This window comes from Drosophila eugracilis, unplaced genomic scaffold, assembly GCF_018153835.1.
Source record: "Drosophila eugracilis isolate 14026-0451.02 unplaced genomic scaffold, ASM1815383v1 contig_367, whole genome shotgun sequence".
Taxonomy (NCBI): Eukaryota; Metazoa; Arthropoda; class Insecta; order Diptera; family Drosophilidae; genus Drosophila; species Drosophila eugracilis.
In genome coordinates this window covers 1286215-1308408 of record NW_024573224.1, presented here as the reverse complement: position 1 = coordinate 1308408, position 22194 = coordinate 1286215, and the positions used below count along the sequence as shown (strand labels likewise).

General features: G+C 40.5%; 6 protein-coding genes across 25 annotated transcripts in view; 3 read left to right on the top strand and 3 right to left on the bottom strand.

Annotated features, from left to right (window-relative positions):
* Nucleotides 1-384: 384 nt before the first annotated feature.
* Nucleotides 385-5192, top strand: LOC108116315 (SWI/SNF complex subunit SMARCC2). 2 transcript variants are annotated; one of them, XM_017228106.2, is made up of 8 exons: nucleotides 385-607; nucleotides 700-825; nucleotides 981-1905; nucleotides 1965-2295; nucleotides 2359-3136; nucleotides 3198-3408; nucleotides 3898-4743; nucleotides 4807-5192. In XM_017228106.2, exons 1-8 carry the CDS (start codon nucleotides 491-493, stop codon nucleotides 4932-4934), a joined length of 3462 nt encoding a protein of 1153 aa, XP_017083595.2. In that variant the 5' UTR covers nucleotides 385-490; the 3' UTR covers nucleotides 4935-5192. The 2 variants fall into 2 exon arrangements, with proteins under 2 accessions (XP_017083595.2, XP_017083594.2); XM_017228105.2 differs by having other exon boundaries at nucleotides 3706-4743.
* A 48-nt stretch (nucleotides 5193-5240) lies between these two features.
* LOC108116316 (retinoblastoma family protein) lies at nucleotides 5241-7883 on the bottom strand. Its single transcript, XM_017228107.2, has one exon. It carries the CDS (start codon nucleotides 7740-7742, stop codon nucleotides 5412-5414), a length of 2331 nt encoding a protein of 776 aa, XP_017083596.2. The 5' UTR covers nucleotides 7743-7883; the 3' UTR covers nucleotides 5241-5411.
* A 294-nt stretch (nucleotides 7884-8177) lies between these two features.
* Nucleotides 8178-8744, top strand: LOC108116322. The gene is made up of 2 exons (XM_017228129.2): nucleotides 8178-8392; nucleotides 8448-8744. Exons 1-2 carry the CDS (start codon nucleotides 8282-8284, stop codon nucleotides 8655-8657), a joined length of 321 nt encoding a protein of 106 aa, XP_017083618.1. The 5' UTR covers nucleotides 8178-8281; the 3' UTR covers nucleotides 8658-8744.
* Nucleotides 8649-9576, bottom strand: LOC108116320 (zinc finger CCHC domain-containing protein 10). Its single transcript, XM_017228127.2, has 2 exons — nucleotides 9391-9576; nucleotides 8649-9325 (listed from the first exon to the last, which is right to left on the bottom strand). Exons 1-2 carry the CDS (start codon nucleotides 9435-9437, stop codon nucleotides 8848-8850), a joined length of 525 nt encoding a protein of 174 aa, XP_017083616.2. The 5' UTR covers nucleotides 9438-9576; the 3' UTR covers nucleotides 8649-8847.
* Nucleotides 9577-9623: 47 nt separating this feature from the next.
* Nucleotides 9624-11305, top strand: LOC108116319. 2 transcript variants are annotated; one of them, XM_017228125.2, is made up of 2 exons: nucleotides 9624-9877; nucleotides 9931-11305. In XM_017228125.2, exon 2 carries the CDS (start codon nucleotides 9937-9939, stop codon nucleotides 10921-10923), a length of 987 nt encoding a protein of 328 aa, XP_017083614.1. In that variant the 5' UTR covers nucleotides 9624-9877; nucleotides 9931-9936; the 3' UTR covers nucleotides 10924-11305. The 2 variants fall into 2 exon arrangements, with proteins under 2 accessions (XP_017083614.1, XP_017083615.1); XM_017228126.2 differs by having other exon boundaries at nucleotides 9928-11305.
* A 15-nt stretch (nucleotides 11306-11320) lies between these two features.
* Nucleotides 11321-22194, bottom strand: part of LOC108116317 (synapse-associated protein of 47 kDa) — a 28837-nt gene continuing 17963 nt past the window's right edge. For 3 of the 18 annotated variants that reach the window (XM_017228109.2, XM_017228114.2, XM_017228108.2), the window contains 8 exons: nucleotides 21947-22192; nucleotides 19621-19718; nucleotides 19195-19295; nucleotides 18861-19135; nucleotides 18681-18799; nucleotides 17579-17890; nucleotides 14063-14291; nucleotides 11321-13887 (listed from right to left, as the gene is read on the bottom strand). In XM_017228109.2, the coding sequence (XP_017083598.1) occupies nucleotides 13845-13887; nucleotides 14063-14291; nucleotides 17579-17890; nucleotides 18681-18799; nucleotides 18861-19135; nucleotides 19195-19295; nucleotides 19621-19718; nucleotides 21947-22192 (1423 nt within the window). In that variant the 3' untranslated portion in view covers nucleotides 11321-13844. Of the gene's footprint in view, nucleotides 14292-14312; nucleotides 14655-16111; nucleotides 16941-17578; nucleotides 17891-18680; nucleotides 18800-18860; nucleotides 19136-19194; nucleotides 19296-19620; nucleotides 19719-21946; nucleotides 22193-22194 lie in introns of those variants that run through there. The other 15 variants (XM_017228112.2, XM_017228116.2, XM_017228111.2 and 12 more) reach the window with 12 other exon arrangements.

Genomic DNA, 22194 nt, shown 5'->3' with positions numbered 1-22194 from the left:
GATAGTAGTTAGAGCGAGAGGGCTATGGAACACACTGGGATAATGTGACCAGAGCTTGCAGCTAAAATATTAGGGTTAATTTCCCTATAATATCTTGATTCGACTGGGTCGTATAACATTCACATAACATCATAATATCTGTAGCATTCTGATGATAGTTGTGGTAATCATGAATAATCACATATACTTGAAAATAAGTAAAAAAAAAAGGTGTTAAATTTAATACTAAATGGGTCAATAAATTATTACTATAAAATTTGTACGTTTAAATGAATAGAAAAAGTGTAAAAAAGGTATTACATTACAATTAATCGATGGGAACACGGTAAACATCAAAATGCGCACATTTCTGGAAACAACGATAGTATCAAATAGAAATCGATTGTAGATTGTATTCCATCTCTATTTTATCTGCCCAGCGTTTATTGGCTTTTGTTGGCGTGGAAAAGTGAAAATATAATTGACAAAAAGCCTTTTAAAGTTCCGCACTATGAATTCACTGGGTCCTAAGAAGGACGGAAGTCCGAATATAGACTTTTTTCAGTCGCCGGAGACGTTGCAGGGCTTCGAATCTATTCGGCAGTGGCTGCAGAAGAATTGCAAGAAGGTGCGTACCAACAACAACGCCGCCGCAAACAAAAATGGCGCTGCCTGATGTTGAGAAAAAAAACGCTTTAATGATATACGTATTTCTTGCAGTACTTGGCCCACAGCTCGGAACCCATCACGAAGGAGTCCTTAGCCCAACTGCTCATCCATTTTCTTCAATATGTGGAAGCGAAGTTGGGAAAGAATTCAGCAGAGCCACCGGCGACCAGAATTCCGGTTAGTATTGGTGTGTCTGTGTGTGGGTGCGCAGTACAGGGTGCCCCATGTTGCGTGTGTACACGTAAATATTAACCCTATGGTGGATAAAGAGCATCATTAATGCTAGGAAGTAAATGGTTTTAGCTAATGCATCTTAATTTTTGCCTCCGCAGATGCGCTGCTTTCTAGACTTCAAGAGCGGCGGAGGCCTGTGCATCATCTTTTCGACCATGTTCCGTTTTCGGGCCGAGCAACGCGGGAAGAAGTTCGATTTCTCTATTGGCAAGAATCCTACGCGTAAGGATCCCAACATTCAGCTGCTGATTGAGATCGAGCAAGCGCTGGTGGAGGCCGATTTGTATCGCATACCGTATATCTACATCCGACCGGAGATCGAGAAGGGCTTCGAAGGAAAACTGCGCGAGATTCTCGACAACCGACGGGTTGAGATAGTCTCAGACGAGGAGGATGCCACCCATATTGTCTATCCTGTCGTGGATCCTCATCCAGATGAATATGCTCGTCCAATTTTTAAGCGTGGCGGCCATGTGATGTTGCACTGGTACTATTTCCCGGAGTCCTATGATTCTTGGGCTGTTAACAACTTCGATTTGCCGGATCACATTCCGGAGAATCCCGAGTCCCCGGCGGAGCGCTGGAGAGTATCTGCCTCCTGGATCGTGGATCTGGAACAGTACAATGAGTGGATGGCTGAGGAGGACTACGAGGTGGACGAGCAAGGAAAGAAGAAAACGCACAAGCAGCGCATGTCCATTGACGACATCATGTCCTTCGGCGACGAAAAAAAGAAGCCTGCTGCCAGCTCTGGGGGCGGTAAGCAAAAGAGGCGCCGTTCACCTTCGCCAGCCACATCAACGTCCACCTCGAAGCCGGGAAAACGTAAGAGATCCCCTGCTGTGGTGCACAAGAAGTCGCGAAATGAAGATGACGACGAAGATCTGACCCGCGATCTAGATGATCCGCCGGTCGAACCAAACGTCCAGGAGGTGCATAAGGCCAACGCCGCCCTACAGTCCACAGCCAGTCCAGCTCCGGGCGGAAAGTCCCGTGGGGACAACGACATGATGCCTATTAAGGGTAAGTTTTATCATTATCCTAGCATATGAATGTATAACTAATATCTACCTTCTGATTAGGTGGCACTATGACCGATTTAGATGATGAAATGACAGGAGGAAGCGCTGCTCAAGCCATGTCTACTGGAGATGGAGATAACTCGCAGACAGGCAAGACCAGTGATAATAGCAACACTCAAGAATTCTCTTCATCTGCCAAAGAGGATATGGAGGATAATGTTACTGAGCAGACGCACCATATTATTGTGCCCTCTTACTCAGCTTGGTTTGATTACAACTCCATTCATGTGATCGAGAAACGTGCTATGCCGGAATTCTTCAACAGCAAGAATAAGTCCAAGACGCCAGAGATCTACATGGCTTACAGAAACTTTATGATAGACACCTACAGGTAAGATGATACTCTACTTTTTTATCTGTTGAGAGTATAGCTAATGTTTTTGATCAATTTCAGGCTCAATCCGACGGAGTACTTAACAAGCACCGCCTGCAGGCGCAACCTCGCCGGAGATGTGTGCGCCATCATGCGGGTGCATGCCTTCTTGGAGCAGTGGGGCCTGATTAACTATCAGATCGATGCAGATCTGCGACCCACTCCAATGGGGCCGCCTCCAACGTCGCACTTCCACATTCTTTCGGACACACCGTCAGGCTTACAGTCTATAAATCCTCAAAAGACGCAGCAGCCGTCGGCGGCAAAGACGCTGTTAGATTTGGACAAGAAGCCGTTGGGCAAGGATGGTGGCTTGGAGCTCGGAGATAAAGGTGGTCTGGCTGGTATTAAGACAGAGGCTTTGGAGAACGGTGGGTCTGCCGGTGGATTAAGTTCTGGGGTAAGCCAGTTTGGTTTAAAGCTAGATCAATACGCCAAGAAGCCGGCGGCTATGAGAAACCGAACGGCGGCCAGCATGGCTCGGGAGTGGACCGATCAGGAAACACTGCTGCTGCTCGAAGGCCTAGAGATGCACAAGGACGATTGGAACAAAGTGTGCGAGCACGTAGGCTCTCGCACCCAAGACGAATGCATCCTGCATTTCCTTCGGCTTCCCATTGAGGACCCCTATCTTGAGGATGATGGTGGCTTCCTAGGTCCCTTGGGATGTCAACCCATTCCTTTTAGCAAGAGCGGCAATCCAATTATGTCCACCGTGGCATTCCTCGCATCTGTGGTCGATCCTCGAGTGGCTGCTGCTGCTGCCAAGGCTGCCATGGAAGAATTTGCAGCCATTAAGGTAATTTAATGTTGGATATCTAAGCATTACCATGAATTAATTTAAAATATGTACGCTTTAGGATGAGGTGCCCGCTACGATTATGGATAACCACATGAAAAACGTGGAGAAGGCCTCCGCAGGCGGTAAATTCAATCCAAACTTTGGATTGGCCAACAGTGGGATAGCAGGAACCGGAAACGACAAGGAGGATGAGGAGGGCAAGGAAGGAGGCGCCTCTGCGTCCGCTGGCGGCTCTGATGAGGAAATGAAGGATCTGAACAAAAAAGACGGTAAGAGAAAACTAGAACGTATAGTTAAGGTGGTTTTGAAGGATGTCGGTTGATGGAATCGTCGAAAATTGTAATTTCAAGCAGTTTGTTTGTGACCGATATCTAGCGTAAACATTTAATTATTTGTTGGTTTCGCATTTGTTTGTTTTGTTGAACTCTTGTGTTGCTTTCATTCAAAATTCCCAATGTGTTCTCCATTTGGCACTGTATTCGTATATTGTTTCGTTTTTGTGTTGCGCCCAATCTACCAAACTCACATCAACACCACAACCACCAAATAACAAACAACAACCACAGACGATGCCAAGTCCAAAGACAAAACAAAATCGGATAAAACCGACACGAACACAGACTCGAGTTCCACATCATCATCAGCGACAGGCAACACCAACAACACCGACAAGAAATCAAAGGAGTCGTCCGGCTCCTCGCCTTTGGGCGACAAGTCAGCCACCAAGTCAGACAAATCAAACAAATCCTCACCCACAGAAACAGCAGCATCCGCCAGTGGAGGCGATGTGGACATCAAAACGGAGGACAGCAGTGGCGATGGCGAGACGAAGGACGGCACCGAGGCTAAGGAGGGATCGGGACCTGGCACAGGACCAGGAGCTGTGGCCAAGGATGGAACGTTTAGTGAGAACAATATGCAGACGGCAGCAGCGGCAGCCTTAGCATCGGCAGCCGTTAAGGCAAAACACCTGGCTGCCCTGGAAGAGCGCAAAATCAAGTCACTGGTTGCGCTGCTTGTCGAGACACAGATGAAGAAGCTCGAAATCAAGTTGCGTCACTTTGAGGAGCTAGAGGCCACCATGGAGCGAGAGCGCGAAGGGTTGGAGTATCAGCGACAGCAGCTGATCACAGAGCGCCAGCAGTTCCACCTGGAGCAGCTGAAGGCGGCCGAGTTCCGGGCGCGGCAGCAAGCGCATCACCGCCTCCAGCAGGAGCTTCAAGGTCAAGCGGCCGCTGGGTCCATGATATTGCAACAGCAACATCAGTTACCACAACCACAACAACAGCAGCCGCAGCAGCAACAGCAATCATTGCCACCGCATCCACACCTGCCGCAGCAGCAACAACTGCCTCCACATCCGCACCAGTTGCCGCCGCAGTCACAACCGCTGGCGGGTCCCACTGCCCAACACCAGCCGCTGCCACCGCACATAGCCGGATCCGTAGCTCCGCCGCCCAACGGTGCTCCCTTTGCAGCGCCGCCCATTGCTCTCGCCGGTGGACCACCGCCTGGCGCTCCCACGGCTATCGTTACGAATCCAAGCGACCAATCCGGACCAGCAGCAGCGGGAGCGGCGCAATCTCAGGCACCGACACCAATGGGTAAGAACACTATATACAACATTTAATTCCATATGGTATATACTCATTTAATACCTTTCTTAGATACTACCCCGCCGAGCAGCGGTCCAGTGTCAGATGGCGGCGGACCACCGGGATCAGCGATGGCTCCATCAGGCAGCATTCCTCCAGCGAGCACTGCTCCCGTCGCCGGTGTAGCTCCTCCTTCTTAACTCTTACTTTTAAGTCAGAAAACGTTAAAGTAACTAGCTCTAAGTCGTACGCTCTCAGTATGTATTATGTATACTCCACTCTAAGCCCAAATCTTGTGTTTAATCTGAGAAGATGCCCTACATCTTGACGCGTCTCCAGTTTTGTGTAAGTTTCGTTTCCTGTCCGGTCGCGTTAATAAGCAATTGCACAAATATTTTGAACCAAGTTTCAAAGCCACAAAAATGGCATTCAATAAAAATCTATTTAAACAAAAAAAATGTTGGTAGTTATTATTTTATTTCAAGAAAATTCTTTTAATTCTTAATTTGTTAAAAATCAAAAATTGATTCTTAAACTTAGATTTCTTTGCGGTCGAAGTTTAATTGAGCAGTCTGATAATTTACAAAGAGTTTTCAGCAGCTTAGGAAATCTTAACGTATATTATAGGGTAGCTGCGTAAAATGCAGCCAAGTAATTAATGCAATATCTCTTTAAGATCACTGAAAGCAAGTACGCCGTCTTAGAATATTAGGTCTCTTGATTGCTCTCAGTTCGCTGCTGGAGGCAGCACGCTTTATGTTGGGTGAGCTTTGCTTGGGCAGAGGGGATGGAGGAAGACTGGAGCAGGGTCCACCTTGGCACACCTTGGGCGGTGGTGGCGAAGATATGCTTATGTTCTCTCGCATGCTCCTCTTGTTGAGAGGTATATCCATCAGAACCCCTATAGTCCCGTTGGATTGTTGCAGTGACTTTCGGGATTGTTCACAATCCAGTTGACGACCATAGCTAGCCATGCTCTTGACATACACAGTATTGTAGAAACGGATGATATCAGCGGTTTGACCCACGCCCAAATTGACTTCTCGATACACGTCTCTATGAGCGTACGGCTGGCGGCGATAATGCTGGATAATCATACTAAAGGTTAGGTGAAGCTTCTCAAGTCGGACATGCATATGAATGGCACACAGTAGGAGTTGATCTAGATGACGATTACGAAGCAGCCGGCCACCCTCCAAAGTAAAGGAGTACTCTGCCAGGTGCCAGATATGCGGAAAGGAATCAACAAGGCAAAGGCTCTGACAGAGGAGCAGCAGTCGCCGGTTGGCCAGCCCGTAGAACTTTCGCAGGCAGATGCCTGCTCCTGTTGAATTGTTCTCCTTACCTTCCACTTCAGACTGGACAGCTTGGTAAACGGGCATGTCGTGCCCCAAATCCCACCAAAATTGTGAGCTTTTGCGGAAAATCAACGATCCCAGGCACTTCTCTTCGACCACATGAAGGTGTTTAATCAGCTCTCTACCCAGAAAGCCCTGATCGTGGCGCACCATCAGCTCCAGGATCTTTTGAAATTCGTAGGCGTCCAAAGAGTAACAGTCTAGGATAAAGGGAAACCTAAAGCCATCTTCTTGTTCGTCGTAAATGTGAAGAGACAGTTCCAAACAGCAGGCTAAGAGTGTGGCGGTTAATGTGCGCTGCTTTAGTAACTGACTAATCTTTAGTTTTGGTTTTAGAGCCAGCTCCGGGGCCAAAATCTTCTGTAGAAATGTATAGTAAAGACCTCTGGCCAAGCAAATTCGTTTTTGAGCCGCTTCTGCACTCAAGTAGTCCTTGGCGGCATCGATAAAAGTTTGATCCATTTTATGCAGGGTCTTATTTACGTATTTAACAACCTGATTTTCATCTTCGCCTCTTTGCAAGGCTTTCACTAAGCAGGGTGAAAGGCTTTGTGGTAAATCGTGGTCTAGAAATTTTTTATGAGGTGAGGAGTAGGTTGGAAGTGGGCTTAAATGAAAATCCCTCTTGCGACACTTTGCTTCTTCGAAGCAGAGCAGCACTCGTTCGTCCATTTCACTTATGTCAGCTATGTGGTTGGTGTACTTGCGGTTTAGATTTGCTAGATTGATATCCAACATTCCCCCCTTAATGATTTCTCTGATGTGGGTGTCGTCTCCCACCAGGCTTTGGTCCATAAACAGAAGCATCAGGGACTTGTGGAAAAACGCATCTTTCATCTGCTTCACACCCTTTATCGGAAGCTCAGGAATCAATGTTCCCAGAGCTTCTACAGCGGTATATTTGTTCAAGAAGCTGTGGTCGAAGTCATCGTTGTCCCACCCCTTGGGGACGCCAGTAAAATCACGGCGAATCACTTCAGATTGGGGCACCTCCAGAGCGTTTACAAAAAGAAGATCCATGCTGCAGACGAGAACTTGACAGCCATTAACAAGGTTCGAAGTAGCAAATCCCGGAGACTCGTTTCGGATGACCAGGAAGAGAAGCCAACCGAACTCATAGAGCTTTTGATAGTGGGTCACGGCATCCGTGTCGGATTTCTCTCCGGGCTGAGTAAACAGACTGTGGAAGATGTGGTTGTAATGTCGCAATAGGGTCAAAGTGATGCCCAGTCGGCGACGTAGCTCTTCAATCTCCAACTGAAAGGATTTATCGTTCTGGGCCAGCCAGTTCCAGTGCTCCATACGTCGTAGAAATTGTGACACATTTACTTTAAAGCTACACAACAGGCGGGTTAGTGACAAGTTCCAGCAGCTGTTTTTGTTCAGCGTATCATTCGCCTCGTTAGTGGTACTTTGGGACTCCTCCCTGATATCCCTTAACTTCTCCCGCTGCAGTTCACTGTAGACTGCACAACATAGCCACTCTTGGACATCTCCATCACTGGTAGACAGACCACCGGAGTCATCTATTTGTCGGTATGTTGCCAGAGCACTCTGCTGAATCCGTGAATCCAGCTCCAACTGCTCACAACTGGCGTAAAAGCGCCTCATCAGCGTTTCCGCCTCTCCTTCCACTTCGCTTATGTTCATTGATGGAGAATTGTTTATATTTACTTCTGTGCTCTCTTTTGTTTGTTTATATTCTGTCACAGTTTTCGTTTATTCCTGTTTTGACTGTACAAAATGCAAATTTCCGAAAGGCGCGAACGATTTCGATTGCCGCATACCTCACCGCCATTGTTATCGAATGTCAGCCCTGGCAGGAATTCTGCATTCGCTTAGGCATATCGATAGTAACAAAAGATAGTTGATCATTAACCCACTAATACAATTAATCAATAAATTAAATTTTTTTATATTTAAAATTTACATTTACAGTAGTAATGTTATTCAGATTGAAAAATTTAGATCAACTAAAAATTGTTGTATAATATAATTATGTAAGAGATTTATCATAAAAATTTAATAATAAACGAAGAACTTGAATGTTAAATTTATTTCCACAGATGTAATCACGCATGATATCACAAATATTTTAAAACTGATTATTTCTTAGTTATTATTAACGATAACAACCTTCGACACCCTGTGGTCATCGGAGGGTTAAAAGTTTATTGTTTGTTTACAAAATGTTGCAATCAAATCGGGTCCTACAAAAAGAGCAGACTCAACTCTACATTATTCAAAAGAAATTAGAGCGAGTGCTCCCCGTCATCCAAGAGACATTAAACTCATTAAAGGTGGTAACGATAGCCTTATTTCTATAACAGAATAGTATAATTTTGTGTTGCACAGGTTGAGGAACTGCATCTTAAGTCACAAGTGCTAGGAATGCAGAACACATCGAAGGAATCCTCTCCTGGAATAGATACTCTTAATATAGATCTGACGGAGCAAAACCAAGCCACAACTGTAATGGACTCTCAGCAAATCAATAGCCAGCAAATTGACCTGGGCATGTTCAACCAACTGAGAAAATTCGACGAGGAAACTGACTCGGACTAAAAATTTTTATTATGAGTAGCATCTTGGCCCGTACATAACCAGACCGTGAACATTAGGGGACTTAAATAATAAATACAGTACAGTACATATAGTAAGTTCATATTCGGATTAAATTTCCGCATCTGAAGGGTTTGTGGGGAAAACTAAACTACTAAAGCTATGCGCTACGGACCCGGTATTGATCTCTTGATTAATCCTGATCTTCGGAGGATTCTGCTGAACTGTCGGCTCGTTTTTTCTTCCTCTGGGACGCCCCATCGCTGCTGTCGCTGTCGGAGGAGGTTCCACTGCTACTGGAACCAGAGGAACTCCCCCCTTCGTCTTCTGACTCTGAACTGGAGCTGCTAGAGTCCGAACCAGATGAAGAGTCCGATTCGCTGCTACTGTCTGAGCTGTCCGACGAGCTTGATGAGGATGAGGAGCTCTTGCTGGTCTTTCGCTTTCGTCGGACCTTTTTTCCACCTGGCGGGGCTACTTCCAGCTGCTCCTCTACCTGGTTCTTGGGCGTCTCTGCCTCTTTTTGAGCCAAATGCTTGCTCAATTGCTTGGTGCGGGAGCTACGGTGGACGTATTTCCGTTTCTCCTTACACTCGTAGCTCCAATGTCCAATTTGAAGGCACTTTTGGCAGCGAATTCCTTTAGGAAAGTCAGCAGCTAGCTTGGCGTCCCTGTGGGCATAGAAATCAAAGGTTAGGATCAAAAGCCGGCTAGGTTCCTTAACAAACGGCCTCACCTCTTCTTCTGCGCCAATTTGCGGGCTGCAAGGCCCACTAAGGTCATCTTGAAGCACTCGAGTAGTCGGTTTTGGGAGGAAATCTTGATGTGGGTGAATACCAACGTGGCCGGGTGGAAAAGCTGGGAAAAATGAGTATCAAAAATGTTTTTTACAATTTTTTTCGTCACATTAGTGATGGACTGGCAAACTGTATTCCGCTAATCGACTGCCGGTGGGAACCCTATTGTTATCGTTTATCGACACCTAGCAGCTGCTTGCCTAATTTTTGTCTACCTGGTTTTCGTTTAAATGTATGAATTTTTGACTCATTAAGCCTAAGGCCACCGTGCATTATGCTCGGTTATAAAAAAAATAAAATTTAAATACCAGCTGACACCTAAATCACATAACATCGACTAGCACTTTGCCTAGGCAAACAATAACAAAGCACGGTGCTGACTAAGCGGCGAAAGTGGTTGCAACAAAGTCCAATTACTATCATTCGGTAAGGGTCACTGCAGGTTATTGGCTGATCAATAATTAAGGTTTCATTAGCAGTATTCCATGGTATCCAGCGCGGTGGTGCCACAGGCGAGCGGACGCCTTGTGCCTCCCGAAGAACTGGCCATGCAGGGCCTAACTAAGCAGCTGTACAAATCCCGCCTCTTTCGCGGTTATTACCTGGAGCGCTGCTTTGTAGAGCAGGTTGGCGACTACCGGGACGTGGTGGTGCTGCAGCGTAGCGAACGTGAGCTGGAGAAGATGCTGCATACTAGTGCTGACCAGCTGCAAAGGTTTTACCGACGTTTTGTACCCAATATGTGGGTGGGTATCACCAGCGGCAGTTATGGAAGCTATAAACACACACCAGATCCAGGTCAACTGGAGACCTGCATCTGGACGGAGACCAGTGACTTGGCTTTCGGAGAGTATTGGTTTAGCATCAAGACTTTGCGATTCCGGGACCAGGAAATCCAGTTCAAACTGAAGATGGTCCGACCTGTAGAGGCTGAACCAATTGCCACACCAAGGAGATCACTATCCTTAAACAGGAGTAGCACCACCAAAGCGATCACAGCGGGTGAAGGTTCCACTAAAACGGTCGAAGTGACGGAACAACTACAGCTTGGCCTCAACGATTTCCTGATCGTGCTACAGCAGTGGGGAGATGGAGTAAAACAAACCGTTTACGACTTCATGGCCAACGATGTCAACAAGAGAAACATATTGAGCACCATTCGGTTTCTAGGTCTGCTTATCTTCTCTGCTTTGGGTGGAGCAGTCGTAGCCCTTCGGTTCTTGGGCATCTTTACTGTGCGCTTTCTGTTTGAGCTCAGCCGCTTCACACACACGGTCACGCCAATTGTGTTTAAGCTAATCGAGTTTCTAAACAAGATTGTAGGGGCTTTCTTCATCTTACTCACCATGATTTGGAAGGACCTAGTCAATCGTGGTCAGCCGGTATTAAAGCAGCAGCAACTGGAGGCGAGTAGCCGATTCAAGAGCATCCAATACGAACGTTCCGAGCCTCACCGAAGAAGTCCTCGGTAGTGACCCGTATCCAAGAACAATCTACCTAGCTAAATATGTGTAATTAGTGCGGGGTGGAAGGGCAACTTTAAATCATTGAAATTGTGTTACTAGCCGTAAGAAAACCGACGCCAATCCCAAATCCCGCTTCAAGTTTGAAGGTATTTGCTCCGCAAATATGAGGGCACCTATGAGATTTCCCGATTTTAACCAAACTGCAATATTGTAAATTATTTAATTGGCATGCCGTTGGCACACAATCGCGTGCTTATTAACGTCCATTGTTAATTCATTGTGTATTGTTCAAAAGTTTGTTTTATTTAACCCGTTTAGTGTTAGATCCTGTAATTTATGTATGGAAAATTATTGTGAATAAATTGAATGCAATATGCGAAAATCGAAATGAAAGAAGTTGTGGTTTCGTTAGTTTTAATAGTTATACACTTTCCCTTTATTACTTTAGTTGATTTTAATCTCGTTAAATTGTTCTCATATATATTTTTATTATGTATATACTCGTATGTGTTCATGCTGTTGTTGTTGTCTTCGGTCTGTCATCAAACTTTACACAAAATGTTTTATTTATTTTCCGTTTGCTGTGCTTAGTTTTCAGGGTGCTCTCTCTGGTCAGAGAAACTCCACGTTCTGCGCTTGGTTTTACATTGAGTGGAAAATGTTTTATGGCATATGGTATATCAAGGAGTGTCTCTGCCTCTTGCTGACTATTTTCTTGCAACCGTAGGGTGCTACGGGGGCATCCTCTTGGGTCTAAATAGTATCAATCATTAAACAACTAAATTATACTTTGTTTTTTGTTTTTTTTTTGGGTTTTCCGTTTCGGGGGTGATATACTTTAATTAGTACATATACATATATTTTATTTCATTTTGCAATGTTATATTAATGGAATGCTGCTCAACAAACTTTGCTCATAAACATTAATTTAATTGTTTTACTTTCGGTTCGGTTTAATAATAAACTGTTTTGCAGACAATAAAAAATGTGTTTCTATGTGAGAGATAATGCAGGATTGTTTGATATATCTTTTTGGGGGGGATTCGGTGAGGATTGGGATCTTCGGGGTTGGGTTTTGTTCTGCCTTGTAAAATACATATGTTGTCAACATCATTACATTATCATTAATTGTTAATATTTATTGTTATTATTAGTTCGGTTTATGCACTAATTTGCTTGTCATTGTGTCGCCAACATGTTTAAAAACGCACAAAGTAAATATAAATTTTAAAATTTCTTTAGTTTATCATATTCCATGCCGTTTCGTGTAAATACATTTCATTTGTTTTTAAAAGTAAATGTACAATATACAGTTTAATGTCATAACTTTTACTTTTTTACTTTTGTTTCCTTGTGTTTTTTTTTTTTTTTGTGTGTTAGATATATTTTGTCACTGCTAACAAATAATTATACATTCATAGCATTTCTCATATAACGTTTTGTCTGCAGAAAATAATTTTATTTTGGTTTTATTAACAATTAGTTAGACATTTAGAGCAAAAACATTGATAATATAGAATTTGTTTTGTTTTTAGTTTATGCATAAAAATTTGTCTAGTGAAATATATATAAATATATATATGTGTATATATTTGTTTCAAAGGTTTTGAACTGCTTATTGTTTATAATTGCATTTACTTTTCATCATTTGTTATTTGTAATTTATTAATTGCGTTTTTAGTTTCTTGATCTTTCAAGTCCAATTTCAGAATATTATTGTTTTGGCATTTTGTTTTTAGTTTCGTTCAAGGAAGTTTCGTGTTTTCGTTTTCTCGTTTTAGTGGAACAGCAAGGTGAGAGAGTTAGTTGTTTAGAAAAGATCCTAAAGAAGTTTGATTCGAACTAAAAATGTTCGGAAAAGAAAACTTGTTGGCGCGCCTTAAATTGAGCTAAACAATTGGTATTTTATTTTATATGCATTGTTATTTATTTTTCAACGTGTTTCTTTAAGCATCAATTAATGATAATTTATTCAATGTTTAATATATTTTTGTTTGTTTTGGTTTTCACTATAAACTATAAACTATCGAGGGAGAAATAATACATTTGAATGTTATTTTTTTGCTCTCAATTAATGGAATTACTAGGTTTTATTTCGCTTGTATTTCAATTTTGCAAGTTTCTAAAAAAAGAGCATTTTTGAGGATTTTTTTCAACTCAAATTTTGTTAAACTTTAATGGTTTTTCTTTGAGTGTTTCGTATCTTTACATATTTTATATCTATATTTTTATTATAATAATTTTTACACATTAAATTCAAATGCATTAATTTATCTGTATATATATATATATGTGTATATATATTTATATATAATTTATTTATAAATATAAATAACAAAATTTCCCTTTGAAGCTTGTTTTTGTTTACTCAATTTTAGTCACTATATTGAAATATGATCTGCATCATCTATAGCATTAGCCAGTTTTCTCGTTTAGCCTGCATTCATAGTTTTGTGTCTATATAAGTACTTATTGATAGGTTATACTGACTGCCAGATCTCGGATTTCGTGTGCTGAACAATTGGCAAGTAATACCGACGACTCCCTCCTCTACTCCTCCTCTCTACCGCTGCCACTCGGTGTGTCAACCAAATAAAATATAATATATAATAGATACATTTGAATACCAGATTGGCTGGGGATTCTTTTCCTTTTTTTTTTTTACTTTAGGTTAAAACTTTAAGGTTGAATTAAATCGTTTTCTTTTGCTTTTAGTGTCTTATATCATGTCGGAAGGTAACTGAATAAAACGCTTTGCTTTGTGACCAATATTTGAGAGGATGTGTGTGTGTAGTAATGGGTTATTGGGAGGGGATATAGTATCTTAACCAACTTTTCCAATAGGCCACCCCAAGGCAAGGCCACTGGGATATGTCTGGGATTGTGGAGCACCGGCACTAGAAGAGCGCTGGAACTGGGACCTCGTCTCATGGATAGCCCAACATCGTGCGCTTTAGGCACTTCAAAGTTCTGTGGTTTCAAATATTGTATTTTGTTGTTGTATTTGAATTATTTTATAACAATAATTAGGGTAATCAATCAAGGAGGAAACAAGTTTGGAAAGGAATGAAAAGAAAGATAAAGTAAAGATAGTTATAAACTTAGAGCCAACTTAGAAGAAACTACGATATAAGCTCTTAATTACTTTAAATCATCGGTATCCTCAATTAAATCGGCGTACTCCTCCCAATCGTTGTTAGTCGAGCGTGTGCGCAAGTTAGATATTGTCGGTTCATCCTCATCCGCCTCCGCGTCGTCATCGCCGCCGCTGCTGGTCTGCCTGCCTTTTTTGTGTCCTCCTCCTCCAGTGCCACCTTCGTCAACCACCTCGTAGTCCTTGAGTTCAGCTTCCAGATCCTTTTCCCATTGTTCCTCTGGCAAAAGATGGAGCAACAAGCAGAATATCGATTAGAATTTGCGTGGCTTAGCAGCGTCGTAACGGATATCTGCTTATATAAGGATATAATAGGTTTAGCATACATGGTTTACACATATCGTATATATATATATATATATAAAAATATATAATAGGTATATAGGTTTAGTATCAAAGGTGTCTAGGCAAGCATTTGAATTGTGGTTAGGTGACCATCCCAAGCAAGTACATGGTTTTTTCTCAGTTCAATCATCATCGCTTACGTTTACCTTTGGCTAGTCTCTGGGCATATAGCTAAGACATAGATTTTCACACACTGTAATACGTTTGGGTATTCGCACCGTAACTGAATAATAGCCGTCTACAAAAATAGTTTTAAAAATTTCGTTTATTTCTTTTTTTGTTTTGTTATTTTTACTTAGTCGAATTAAGAAAGTCAAACCAATATTTATGAGTTAGATAAGGGTAGGTACACCATTTTCAGTCTAGCACTAATTAACGGATAGCGTGCACCCAAAGGTTACCCAGTCCATGACTTGCTTGTAGTCCCGGAACACCAATTTGTGTTTAGGTTTATTATTGTTGTTTCACACTCCATCAATTAACACAAAATGTTTACAACGAAAATCATAGTCTGTGTGTATTTACAGCATTTACGCATAAAAAGCAAGCAAACTGAATAGTTGAATTATGCCTATTTACACACCTATTAATCGACGAAGCTTGCCAAATATAAGTTTTGTCTATAAGCTGGCAAACAAAAGGTTATTTTTTAATATCAATTAACTTAAAATGCCATGTAAAGATAGAGAGAAACAGGGGAAAGAAACTGAGTCATCTGCGGCATCTTGAGTTTTTTACTTTTTAGCCAGAGATTTTCAATACTTTTTAAATTCTTTTTTTTGTTCATTGATTTTGTGTGGTGAGTTGGTCCAAAAAAAAAGTAGTTCGACTTTATTGGTTTAGAAAAAGTGATCCCCAATTTGTTTTTTATATATTTTGTGCAGTATAAAAAGCATATAGTTTTTTGGTTTTTTTTTTTTGGAAAAGAAGCGCCAAATGTTCATAAAAGGTTTCTTTCTTCTTGCCCTCAGCTGGTTTTTGTTTTTCTTTTTATCCACCGCACGCACATCAATGAAAACTATAATGGAAATGCTAAAACTAAAAATCAAGCTTTGTTTTTCGACTAAGTCTACTAATTAATTTACACACACACATATACTCGAACTAAGACATACACAACGATTAGATAGACACAGACAGGAGCGTAGAGGGAGAAATGATTGAAATTGCAACTACTTTTGGATTGTAGGATAATATTTACATACAATATTGCTGAACGGAAACGTTATGCAATTGAAAACCAACATGGAAACCAAAAAATATCACAACTAAAACGTTGTTGCAATTTGTAAAATATTTCACTTTTTTGTTTTTGTTTTTTTTTTTTTGCTTTTATTCAACCAACAATTTCTAACTTACCACACAAAATTTTGTTTTTCGGTTTTTTGTCATTTTTAGTAACATTTTTTGGGGTTTTCTTTCTTCGGTTTATATAAATAATGCGTTTTCTGGGTTTCAACTCAAATTTTCATTGTTGTCAAGTGAATATCTTTATAGGTATTTATATAATTTTGTTTGTTGTAGTACTTTTTTGTTTTTGTTTTTGTTTCGCTTAACAATTTCTTTTCTTTCTTGTGGGCAATTTTGTAGTATTCTTTTTGTTTTTTCATTTTTTGTATAATTTTGTTCTTGTTTATTTTGTTAGTTGTATGTTTTTTTTTTTTGCATTTTCAAAATTTAGATTTATCATTTTGTTTTGTTTTTGTTTTAATCCATTCAATCTTCTGCAAGATGATTCGTAAATAAATCAAGAAATACATGAAGAAAAATAAATGTTTTTGTTAAAAATGTTTTCCCATACAAATTTCATCATCAAATAGTCATGGTAATAATACTTTTTGGAAAATTTCGTGTATTGCTAGGAGAGGAGGTTCATTTTTGTGTCGCTGCCAGTTTGGAATATAATATATATTTCTTTTTTTTTTTTTTTTTTTTTTTTTTAAAGTTTAAACATGGTGGAGAAATGTGTAAAAGTAAAAGGCAAAATCATATAGTTGGATCGAAGGAGAGAGGAGGTTAACGAAAATTACATCTAGCTAATTTTGGTTTTTAAAAGAAATGAACTTGAATTGCAAATTGAATAAAAAGGAGCACGAAATTGCAAAGAGAGAGAGAGCGAAAGTTGTATCAATAGGATATATGTTAGTATATAAGAATTTCTTGATCAGTTTGGTCATACTCAACTTGTTTGAAATTTGGTTTGTGGCTTTTAAACTCTTTCTTAAACTGTTTGTTATTCGATACTTATGCTTGAAATCAAATTATATGCCATATGATACATATATATATATAGTATATATTATATTTTGTAATTTGCTAAATGGCAAACGAAACTTTTGAGTCGAGTTTGAGTTCGAGTTTGGTTTAATCCAGGATATAAATATTTATATTCGTTTATATAATTTATAATACTCTTGTTATCCATTAGTTGCTTTACTTCTATATTTATTTATTATGTGATTCGGTTTATTGGTTTAATAGTACTTTCAATTGATAGATTCGCTTTAGTAATTAAATGCCAGAGCTTGAGTTGGTCGTCGTATATTTATATAGATAATAAGTAAAAACGATTTTCATACAAAATGTAATTTACACAAAAGAAAGAAACAGAGCAGAGGAGAAAAAAGAGAATTGTTTCGGTTTTTACACTTGATTTGTACACACATTTTTGTTTGTTTGTTTGTTTGTTTTTTAGAATGTTTGTTCTGTTTTTTTTTTGTATAACAAAAAACTATAGATACGAGTATATTTACTTTCATGTGTGGCTTTGTTTGCAAAATAGATTATATGAGAGATGTTAGGAAATCAAAAAACAACGCGACTCAGACCAGAGACATTATTTTGTGTTCAAATGGCAATGAGTGCTGCTTGATTGATAGAACCCTAGAAACTAGATGAATACAGAGCTAAAAGCTAGCTCGCTGACTAAGCAATATTAACTATAGATCGTACACTTGAGGTTTTCTTATGTCTTGGCATGTGGCAGGTGTATGAATGAATGTGTCGTGTTAACCAGAACACCAATGAAATTCCGTTTGATCAATTTCATATGGGCCAATGTATGTACAAATAATGTTAGTCTTAAACTCAACAAACATAAAAATAACTCACACAATCATAACAAAACTAATATAAAAACTAAAATAAATAAGAATGTCTTACCATCAGTCGTGGCTAGGGCCTGCTGGGTCATGCTATCGATGCCCAACTTGCGCATGCCGTCTTGGATCTCAGCCAAGTCCGATTCGCTGGAGGCCTGGAAGTCGTCCGAAACGAATTCCGATTCAGAGATCTTCTGGCCCAGCTCTTTGCCGGCAGAACGAGCCTTCGACTTGGTGGCAGCCACATCATCGGACTCCCCAACCTTTGGCTCTATCACGGCCTTCGGCTGCTCGGCAATGGCTTTCAGACTTGAATCGCTCTTGGCTGGTTCGGCAGTCTTCGATTTGCTCTCTTTAGTGGCCACTTCATTGGCTGATCATTGGTTTTTTCGAATCAATATCAAATGGTCAAAGTTCGTTTTCACAATGGAATTTCGTGTTTGGAAATCATAAAAATAATAAAATAATATAATTAATTAACTAAAACGAGGAAATTTAGTAAGTAAAACGATTTGAAGTGAGGCGCTGGGCGGCTGGCGACATTCGTGGAGCGATTTTCAAATTGAGCTTCGAGACGCGATTGAGATGAGCGTTGTCAAGGATAGTGAGTTAGAACCGAAAATCAGGACTCGAGTCCTCGACGGTATAAGCCAGTGCAGGTGGTGGGTGGGGGGACGGTTACAAATCAAAGAGTTCAAATTCAACTTAAGACTTGAGCATACTCTTAGGCGGTGTAGTACAGACGCTAGCCAAGTTAGTTAGTTCGAGACTCGAGAGATAGTAGGTATGTTTAAGGAGTTAGAGAGTTATAGAAGAGAGAGCGAGAGAACGGAAAACTTTTGATAGCTAGCGTGTGTGAAAAGGACTAAGAGGAAATCATAAGTTAAACAGGCGCGTGTGGCTAAAGTGAACAAAAAAAAATGAAAGACTTAGACTTAGAGAAAGATAGACAGAGTTCGTTGGCAGATAGAGATATAGGTACAGATACAGGTATAAGATTGATAGATAGATAGATAGATAGAGAGAGAGAGAGAGAGATAGAGAGCGCGCGAGTAACGAGTGTGAGTGTTTGGTGAGCGAGACAGTCTGTTTATCCTGCATTTTCATTGCATTAACTATTTTCCAGAGCTTTCATCGAGGGGAAGGAGCTACAACCAACTTACCATCTTCGCCGCTGGAGGCCTGACCGACGCCATCGGCGCCCAGAGTTCCCAACTCGGCGGCCTGGATGATCAGTGAGACGCGGTAGAAGTAATTCCGCCAGAAGTTCTCCTCAGTGATGCTGTTGGTAATATATTAATTAGCAAATTACTCATGGATATAGGATGAAGCACTGTACTCACATCTTGGGCACCAGCTCGAATCGCATCGTCTCGAGCGCCTTGTCCTCGGCCATAATGGCTATGGCCGTGGGATAGGCGGTGTCGTAGCTAAACTCAAAGTCCACGCCGGCGGGCGGGGCGCGTACAAAGTTGCGTCGATCCTGTGACAGGCCCAGAATCTCCTCCTTGATCTTGGCCTCATTGGCATGTCCAATCCAGGGTGCTGCACCATTGCCCACACCACCTTGACCCTTGATGAAGGCTTCTTGCTCCTTGTTGAACGAGTCGAGAATGGTCTAAAAATATTCGCAAATTAAATAAGTTCTCACTTCCTTAAAGCAAGCAGTGAACTCACATTATCCTTGACTGTTTCCTTGATTTTGCTGCCAGCCTTGCTGATGGCCGATGACAAGAAGGACCCAAAGTGCTTGGCCTGCTGTGTTACTTTTGTGGTAACTGTCGGATACATTCAAATCAGGATGCGATAAGTTTTTTAGTCCACCAACGGCAATCAACCCAGAAGAGGGTTTTGCTACCAAATTGAAACTAAACTAAACTAGACTACAAAGCAAACGTTTTACTAGAAGGGGGAGAGGGGAATTGAGTGCGGGATTTCTGGGTTGCTTGAAACTACTTGTAACTCGGGGTTAGTAACCTGTCACCGCTTTCTATCTCAATCTTTTTGAATTGGCAATTTGAGTTGACATTGATTCGACATTTAGCACAATGTGTTTGAAGTTGTCTCTTGTAATTTGGTTACCAATCAAAGTGTGACACGTACTTTTGACTTCATCGCCCTTACCCTGTCCGATTTGACCCTCGTCGCCGGTGGGTGTGCCACCGCCCGATGCAGGATGCGAGTCGGCGCCCTCCGTGGCGCTGCAGTTATGTAATTTTTAAGGGAAGAAAAAAAGAAAACAGTGATGGTGAATAGTTTTGTCATTTCAATTTCGTTAGTGTAATCATATAGTTATTGTGTTAAGCTCGAAGATAAATTCATGCAGCAAGCAGCAAGCCAAAAAAACATACTAAGAAAATACACTGAAAAACATTTATAATATTTAATAAATATTTACTAAATGAGGTAATCATGCATTAACAGCAATTAAGCGTGCAACATTTGAAATATCAAATTCTTTCTGTTCTGTCTCTCTTAACCAAGGATCTAGTTCTCAATATTAAACTGCAAAAACCATGAACTTTTGAGGCTTCTTAATCTTTTGATGTATTTCAGTTAAATTCCTTTCTTGTACTCTCCTTTAAACTTAATATTGGATTATTCTTAAAACGCTTATGTATATTTACACGTATTCATGTTTTTGTATACAGCTATTGATTTATATTGTATTATTTTCAGTTTGATTCGTGAATGCAAAATGGTATGATCGAATCTCATATGAATGTCAGGATGAATGATGCCGAAAAACGGATACTACAGGGGGAACCAAATAAAAATGACAGAGAAATCAAGAAGTAAATACCAAATGGGAGGCAGCACACTTAGAAGTCATGCAAGGACTAATTATCATCATCATGAATTCATACTGTTCCCAATTCAGGGATTCTTTTCAGTTGGTCCTTGAGAAAGACAGACACTTAGCAAACAGGGGAAGGCTGGGAAACTTAGCTGCTACAAATAATTATTAAACAAGGCCAGGAAAACGAAAAAAAATACACAGAAGGAGAGCTACACAGCAAAAAACAGCGAGATGAACTTGGTTTTTAGGGAAAAGGGAAATGATAATGACACTGATAATGATCGAAATAATGACAATGATACACATCTACCAACAACAATTAGGGTTGAGCTTGTCATATCTACTGTACGTAGCCAAAGGACTTGATTTCCAGATAGTTTTTTTTTTTGGTGGGTTTTGACTCGGTTTCCTTGACCTGGTTCGATGGGCCGCTCAATAATGATGGAATCTGATACTTTGGGCAAATATTTAACTAGAGTAAATGAAGATTTAACATTTTGTTCTTTTTGATTTCGACGCGTTTGACAAATTAATAGAAATGAAATATGTTCTTTGAAAGCTTAGAAAGGATATAGATGGAACGGCTTAATGTATGTTGTATGGCTTATGTGTTTGGTGTTTAAGAAGAATACTATTCAGTGGTTCAATATAGTCAAATGGTTTTGTACTTGATCATGAGCTGAATGAAATGAGTTATGGTAATTTCAGTTTTTGATTTTTATATTATTTTTACCAAAAATTGTGTCCATTTTTAGGGTCGGAATGATGGGAAACTTACCTTTCATATTAAGTGGAGTAACTATTTTCCATTTTCAGATATTTCTTAATAACTTTGTAAACTGATTAAAATCAAGAAACTTTAAATATCTTCCAACTCTCTAAAAGGGACAAAATTTTGTGTTTGTTTTTTTAAGCCAATTTCAGGTCTTCTTCCTTGATATATACAAAAACGTTGAACCGATTTTAAAATGTTGTATTTTGTTTAACAGATGGAAAAGATAGATAGGGTTTGGAGTTAAACAGAGTTTATAGAGAGACAGAGATCATATTTTTTGATTTGTACAATAAGTTATTAATATGTGAAAAAGTGAAACTTGAACCAGCACAAGAAAAATCGTGTAGATTAAATAAATAGGTAAGTATAAATATATATTGGTTAAGTGGAAATGCGCAACAATATCAGAAACTAAATGTATGAAAGAAAACGAGTTTCCTTTTGATGTTGAGTATATAGGCAAATTGTAAAATAGTTATAATATAGTTCTTAGAGAAACTCGTGTGTATATTGGTTAGTATTTAAGTAAATTTTGTGGAAAAGGCTTCAACTTTCGGTTAGGCAAACTAATTGTAAATAAAACCAAGGAAAACTTAAGCCTCAGCTCGTGTTCTTTCCTTTCGGAGGAGAAAAACTTTTTGGCATACGACTTGAAACAAAAGGCAACCGAAAAAGTTGAACACAAAAGGCTAAAAACCAAAACAAAAACTTCGGATGGCTCAAACGGAGGTTAACCGAAGACGAAACTAAAGTACAAACGCGCTTCTCATCTTCATTTCATAAATTTTATGGTTTTTTTTTTTTTAGCGGCTGCTTCGTATATAATTCCGTCATTGTCAAGCTGGCACCCATACCTAATATACCTCGACTTGTCGTCATCCTCGCCACCACTCACGGCTCCACTGGCAGCAGCACCTCCCTCTCCGACGGCTCCTTCGGCGCCCTCGGCTCCTTCAGCTCCTCCGGCTTTGCGAAGTCCCGGAATCGATGGTATCGACGGCATTGCTGGCATTGCTGGCATCGATGGCATCGATGGCATAGCTGGCATCGACGGTATCGAAGCGTTTCCCAACCAACCCTTGGCACTGCCCAACCATCCGCT